Source organism: Euprymna scolopes, chromosome 18, assembly GCF_053919585.1.
Source record: "Euprymna scolopes isolate OS-2025 chromosome 18, ASM5391958v1, whole genome shotgun sequence".
Taxonomy (NCBI): domain Eukaryota; kingdom Metazoa; phylum Mollusca; class Cephalopoda; order Sepiida; family Sepiolidae; genus Euprymna; species Euprymna scolopes.
In genome coordinates this window covers 111,542,865-111,550,618 of record NC_136499.1, presented here as the reverse complement: position 1 = coordinate 111,550,618, position 7,754 = coordinate 111,542,865, and the positions used below count along the sequence as shown (strand labels likewise).

The 7,754-nt window shown below is 32.5% G+C and overlaps 1 protein-coding gene across 1 annotated transcript in view; it reads right to left on the bottom strand.

Moving 5' to 3' along the window:
* Positions 1-6,626, bottom strand: part of LOC145297765 (uncharacterized) — a 182,775-nt gene extending 176,149 nt beyond the window's left edge. The window contains exon 1 of the mRNA XM_080144008.1: positions 6,324-6,626. Within this exon, the coding sequence (XP_080000134.1) occupies positions 6,324-6,494 (171 nt within the window). The 5' untranslated portion in view covers positions 6,495-6,626. The remainder of the gene's footprint in view (positions 1-6,323) is intronic.
* Positions 6,627-7,754: the final 1,128 nt, after the last annotated feature.

The window sequence follows — 7,754 nt, the reverse complement described above, 5'->3', positions numbered from 1 at the left end:
TGACAATATAAAGTCAAGAAAAAAAAAAGAATCCCATTGCTTATATATTCCGTAATTTTACACACACATATAAACAAGACACAATATGAAGTACAGGCACATGCACACACATATATGCACATATATAAGAAACAAGGGCTTTTAAAACGGAGGCTTAAAAAGCTCAACAATTGAATAGAGCATAAAATATGTAAAGAAAATAATAGACAAGATTAAATATATATGAATTCATTTGCCAGCTTAATAACGAATAAACATCAATGGGAGGGGGTGTTATAAATACTCCTTATACACACACACACACACACATACATATATATATATATATATATATATATATATATATATATATATATATATATATATATATCCAGAATACGGCATTCATCCGTTCCGGGGTTGGGTTCGTAAGGTGAAATTGCTGTATAGTGGGGCCTAAGCAAAATTTTATACATTACATATTAAAAATTAGTAAAAAAAACAAAACAAAAAACAAACAAAAAAAAACAGTACATTATATAATACACATGTATATAATCAAATAACATTATAAGTAACACTGCAAGGCGGGGCCAATACCGTAACCAGAGGTCGGAAAAACATTTGTATTCCACATCGTAAACTGAAAAAAAAAAAACGTATCCAAGGGCCACCGTATCCTGGGTTCTACTGTATATATATATATATATATATATATATATATATATATATATATATATATATATATATATATATATATATATATATATTAGTTTACTTTGTGTTATAGATGTGTTCGTTCGTATTTACCGACATGAATTATTTTCAAAGAAATAACGTAAAAATTTAGAATAAAATGATATATTTGGAATTATGTGTGCCCTTTTTGCGTCAAAGTCTGTAAAAATTTTATATTTGGCGCCACGTTATCAAAGCAAAATCAAAAAAACAGGAAATTTCATTAAAAAAAACAAAAACAAAGTTGTCAACTTAAGTTTTTTATCAATTTCAACTAAAAGCAATGTTATCTACTTAATTGCCATGTCGCAATCAGTTAAATAGTATTGCGTTTAAAACCTGTACTTTGACGAATCCATGATTGTGATATCCGCCATTAATTTTAACAAGACGGGCATCAGTTACTCACCATGACTTCACGCTGTTTATTTATGTATGAGTTTGTTTGTTTGTTTTTCGAAAACTCTTTTCATCAATAATTAATTTTCTATCTGATCGTTTTCCGTAATTTCTAAATCCGACATCACAATTTAGTAGATACTATTGTTTTTTTTTTTTTTTTTGGGGGGGGGGGGGTTAATACAAGTCAATATTTCGATTTTCAAATTTAGTTTTTATAACGAAGAAGCACCTAATCTTTAACAAAAGTCGTAGACCTTTTGAGTTGATCACACCTGAGAGTATTCGGTATATCTACAAAGCAACCATTTGGCCAATGCATGAAGTATTGTCGCCACATTTGGGCTGATTCATTTACTACTAGTTTCTACCCCTCCTAGACAGGGTTCAAAAGAGAGTCTCCAATCCAATAGGTCCCCCACTATCGACCAAGCTCTAACCTCTGTCCCATCGCTGAAATGTTGCATCCCTATGCCTGTTTTACAAGTACTTTAATAGATTGTGCTCTGATGAACTCATAGCACTTGTGCCCCCCTTGACATACATACTCATATCAAGCAGCAAAATCTCACCCCTTCACCGTTTAGGTCTCTAGATCTCGGAAAAAAAAACTTCTAATCTACTAGTTTATTCCCTCGGACTGCTAGACTTTGTAATTCCCTCCCTGTTTCTACGTTTCCCTAACTGTACTGACATGCAGAAGTTTAAATGTAATATGAAGAGACATCTTGCTGCGCAACTCCCCTGTAAGACATGATCCCGAATGATAGCCCCTTACGTCCAAGTGGCAATACGTCTTGTTCGGAGTGAAAAAATAATTAGAAATTAAAAAATAATGCCTTGAAACTCTAAGCAAACTAGCCATGTTCTCTACCAACTTTAATTTTAAACAAGATGAACACTTCGCTCAGAATCGATATCCATGCTTTATTAAAAGGCTTGTAATTTCTATTAAATATTTGAATTTGTATTACAATCCACTGCGAAAAAGTAGTCAAAAATTAAAAAATAGGTATTTTTTTTAGATTAGGTCCACCCACCTCCGCAATTTTCTTTTAAATGACGACTTTTAAAAGTTTTCGACTATGCTGAATACGGTAATCGCATTGAAATTTTGCAGAAATAAGTAGTTATCGAGATATAAAAAGTTGTATTATGCATTGTATTCTTTGGCAGCCATCGTTTTTACGCGCGTGCGCGCGCTCCATAAACAAATCTACGCGCGTAACAAAGATGGCCGCCAAAGAATACAATGCATAATACAACTTTTTATATCTCGATAACTAATTATTCCTGCAAAATTTCAATGCGATTTCCGTATTCAGCATGGCCGAAAACCTATAAAAGTCGTCATTTAAAAGAAAATTGTGGAGGTGGACCTAATCTGAAAATTTACCAAAAAATGGTAAAAAAAATATGACAAATAAATGTTATCAAAGGCAAGACAAGTTACTCTTCTACCTATCTGGAAATTTTTTAATGGTTTTACTCACTTTAAAACGTTTAATCGGTTCGAAAATCACACGGCGTTTACCGATATACATGACAAAAACAAATGACGGCGAGCTGACTGTTAAATACGCAAAATTTGGAAAAAAAGAGTTACCTTGACATATATTCGGTGGATTTCTCACAGTATTTTGTATATTTTTTTAGTTTTAACTCATTTTTCAAAACTTCAAGTAATAATAAACAATCAGCTCGCTGCCATTTGTCTTGTTCACATATATCGATAAACATGTATGATTTTTAACTGATTAAACGTTTTAGCGCTTCTACACTATTGGGGCGAAATTTCTGAAATTGCAATACTGAATTTTACATGAAAATAATGGTATCAACGTATTCCTTGTATTTTAAAGATGATTATATCCAAAAATTACGAAAATCGATAAGGTAGAAAATTATTTATTAAAGAAAATAGAAAATAGAATTTTAAGAAAACGATCGTATTTACTTATGTAAGACACAGGTGAGTTCAAAAGGGGGGTAATTTTCCGTTTCGATTTATTTTATAAAACAAGATGGCGGCAATTTTTTTCACCTACTAACACGATTATAGTTGGGGTTTTTTTTTTGGGTTTTTTTTTGTTTTTTTTTTTGATAATCCGGTAATATTCAGGTAATTTCGACTGCATAATTTGGAAGCTAGCATTGGAATTTATTAGAATTGACAAAAAAAAAAAAATCAGTAAAAACTAGGCACCGCCAAAACTGGGGGGGGGGCAGGTCAGTACTTTTTGACGGACCGTCTTTTTAAAAATCTACCAAACATCAGGTAATTATCCGATCAATACGAAATTTTCAGCGATTATTAGGAGAAGAATGAACTTTATAACAGTGTACTTATTTTTCATAAACGATATTTATATATATATTTTTTTTGCTTACAACCCCCCCTTGTTTTGAAGTGGGAACAAATATGCTTAAAATAATCATCTGAAACTGAACACAAGATATTGTGTTGTTGTAAAAGACAGAATTATAGATTTAAAAATAAATAAATAAATAAATTGTTTGCATACCTTATTTTGACGTATGAATATCAGAACTTCGATTGTGTTCAATTATCCCGCTTTTGAGTTTTGAAGTGTGAAATTCGGTGAATATGTTAAGTAAAATAATTAATTTAAGTTAAGCAAAACAAAAAACAATTTTTTTCAATATTTATACGAAAAAAGCCATTTTAAAATTTTTGATAAATAAATTAACAATTTTTTTTAGCGAGCCGAATAATGCATGACCATTATTAAACAGGGCATGCTTTGAATAATCGATACAAAAAAAAAATTCGATAAATATTGTGCCCTTTGTGTTAAAAATAGCATCATTTTTTTCGATCCCGTTTGAAAACGTTTGCCGCCTTTCGACTACGGTGGACCAAACGCGCTGAAATAATTTTTTTTTATTCTGCTTTAAATTACCCGCCCCCCATTTTGGGGAGCCTAGCCCCCACACACATACACATTAAAAACCAAACTCATACAAATGGTCACCCATCTGGTACTGGCCAGCCTCAGCTTAATAATACATTGAAATTTTCGTCACTGAAAAATAAGTTTTTTTGGCCTGTTTGGTCTTCCATAGTTTTCTTCTTATCAAACGCAAACGTAAACAGTGTCGATCTAGACTCTAGATCGACGCGAAATATCTGGTTACCTATATGAATAAGTGGAATTATTTGAAATTCAGGTACTTATAATATTTTTGCATATTCTCTTAGAAAATCATCCTAAATCTTAGTTAGACAATAAATAAATAAATTAATTATTTCAAAAACCTTTTTTTTTTTTTTTAAATATTTATGTACGTTTTTTGTGCATGACAAAAAATGTCAATTGTTAACTTTTTGGGAAAATTTAACATATAAAATTTAATTAAAAATAGTAGAAAAAGTTTTACATCATTCTGTTTTCTATATGATAAACTTCAGGGTTTTATCTTTCTGGAAAAAAAAAGTTACTCAGAAATAATGGATTTTAATAAATGTAATTTCGTTTTCAAAAACAAGAACAACTTGATTTTGCGGCCATTTTTGGCGGTGCCTAGTAAAAACCATTGTTTTTTAAATCTGAAAACTCCATTTATCGACTACAAAATTCCATTCTGATAGTGTAGAAGCGTCAACGTTTTAAAAAAGAGTAAAACCACTAAAATCTTTTACAGATAGGTAGAAGAGTAACTTGTCTTGACTTTTACAACATTTATTTGTTATTGCTTTTTCATTTTTAGTCACTTTTTCGTACGTCTGTACGTAATACAAACCCGGATATTTTTTTCTTTTAACGCAAATAGGTCACCAGTGATTGTTTATGGTGAATAAATCGTTTTCGACTAATTTTCCAAATGCTATTTTTCTTTTTAAATAATTTATGTCGGTTAAAGTAATGATTACCGATCACTTTGGCAATTCGGAATCTTAACTCATTGTTTCAAAGGGAGGTAATTCTATTTTATTAAGAATTCTAAGAAAAAAAAAATGATTTTTGTTATCCTTAACTACTTCATTTAATGTAACAAAGTTTTAATGACACATTAATAACTAAAAAAAAAAAATGTAAAATGCGACGATATTGTAATTTAAAAAGATAAAAAATAAAAAACATTCGAGTAATTGTAAGATGAAAAGAATGATTTTTTTTTTCAAATACTTTAGTAAAATAGAATTAGCTCCCTTTCGAATTCTCAAGAGTTTTAGAACGGAGATCAGGATGGAGGGGTGATATTTCGAATTATTCTGCTGATTTTTCCGCGCTTGTCGAGACAGAATCGACAGATCGATTTAAAAAAAATGTTGTTTCAATAAAAAAACAATATTACCTACTTAATTGTTGTATCGAAAATAGTAATGTATCCAAAAATTACGAAAATTCATCAAGTAGAAAGTTATTTATAGTTAAAAATAAATTACGGAAAATTGGGTAAAATTGCATCTTTCTTAGAAGTAGACAATGAAGAATTCACATAAGGGGGATATAACTTGGAACGTATATTTTAGATTAAACATTAATGGCTTCCAAATTTTAGCGATAATTTCATTTATTTTTACTTAAAACACAATAGCAGCTGTTCTACTTTATGAATTTTCGTAATTTTTGAATACATTACTAATTTCGACTTGACAAGACAGTACGAAGTGCTTAAAACGACACATTTAAATCTGTTGATTCAATCTCAACATGCAATTTTTTAATCACGCTTTAATAAAAAAAAGAAAGAAAGAAGAAACAGTTTTATTCAAATTAGCACCCGTGACGGCAATCATAAGTAAAGAAAATGCAATATGATGTACTCGTTACAGAACGAAGCTATCATGTTTCAAAAATCACGTTAATTGATCAAGAATTTTTATATAAAACTAAGAAAATAAAAAAAATTACGCGTTTTAGCGATGTTATCACTAAACTGCATTGAACGTAAGGCTGATTTTTTACCTCCCAACTTCGATTTGAGTTGCCCCCCCCTTTTTATATTTCATAGAATTTCATGATGGCCGACGAAAACATTATGATTTGCATAGTCGTAAAACTTGGTTTACTTGAATTAAAAAGAAACAAAAAAAAAACTACTTGATATCAAAGTACGTGATTTTTGGAATATTTCAACTTCGTTACGTGGCTGGTACAGACTTTTTCTGTATTTTCTTTACTTTTAATTTCCGCCATAAGTGCTAATCTGAATATGCACCGAAAGAAATAATGACTAACCTTACTATCTGGACCTTTATGCGTTGTATTGTCCACTTTAATGGAGTTGTTATTATTCGTGGTCTTGTTAGTATTACACGTTTTATCACTGTTGTTGTTGTTGTTGTTGTTGTTATTGGAGGTTCCCGACGTGGTCGAGGATAGCAGACGCCTTTGTCTTCGTGTTATCATGATTTCTCCCTTTTTTTGTGCGCGTGTGTATGAATTAAGTTTTCTCTCTTTTCTTTTCTATCCCTTTTCTCTCTGCTGTTGTCAAACGCGTAAAAAAAAAAAAAAAAAAAAAAAAAAAAAAGGTATTAACCAACAAGTTGCGACAACGAAGAGATGGCGTTCTTCATCTTTCCCAAAAGAGCGACCATCACGAACCAAACTTTCTCTTTTTCCATTTTTTTTTTTATGTAAAATCCTATGCTTGTTATTTATTTATTATTTTTTTTTTATATAGAGTTTGGGGGGGGGGGCTCGCAAGAAAAGTAAAAAAAACCTGCCCGTGACCGCGAAGATGACGAGAACTGAACGAGTTTATAGGATGACGGGAGAGAGAGAGAGAGAGAGAAAGAGAGAGAGGGGGTAGAGTGTGGGGAGGGAAGCGGAGGAGAAAGAGAGACGAGATGATACACGCGTGCGAGAAGGGAAGATGGGGAAGGTAGAGTGAGAGAGAGAGGGGGAGGGGAAATGCGTGGTGTGCGTGCGTATGGGGGAGGGGGGAAACAGGGGGGCGGGGTGAATCAGAGGAATACCTATAAAACAAATTGCCTCCGAACTCCCGGTTCTTACGACAAGAAACTAACGCCAATAAGCGACGTAATTTACCAAAACAAACAAAAAAATGAAACTCAAATAACTTTTTGCAAGATCGTCGTAACGTTCCAAATGTTATGGCATTATTATCTCGAAGAGTTTTGCGCATATCTGTGTGTGTGTGTGTGTGTGTGTGTGTGTGTGTGTGTATAATATATAGGTCCGCTTGCAGTTTAAACGAAAACATGAGGAAAATACGGGCGGGCGGCGGGGATATATTTGGGACTTCAACGCTTGTAAGAATGTAATTTGATTGGCTGTTGTGAAATTGACGTAATTATTGCAAGAGAATTTTAAAATCAAAATGAAACAATATTGACATTTATTCATTAATTTGTTTCGGACTATTATCCTCATCTTTTTTTAGTTGTTTTACGACGTTTCGGACAACTATTCCTCTGGCCTTCGTCAGGTGGTAACCGCGACGAAATAGGAACTCCGAATCTCCCCATTGCATCCTCAGCAATTACCTTCCATAGTTGTTCTCGTCTTACCACAACCTCAAACATTAGAGTCGGGACCTGTGGCGCACTGGCGCGGTGGATAGAGACGTGGACTCTACGGTTCCAGGTGAGCATTGTCTGAAGATAGCGGTTTCAATCCTACTCAAAGCCGGCCACATGCCTAGTT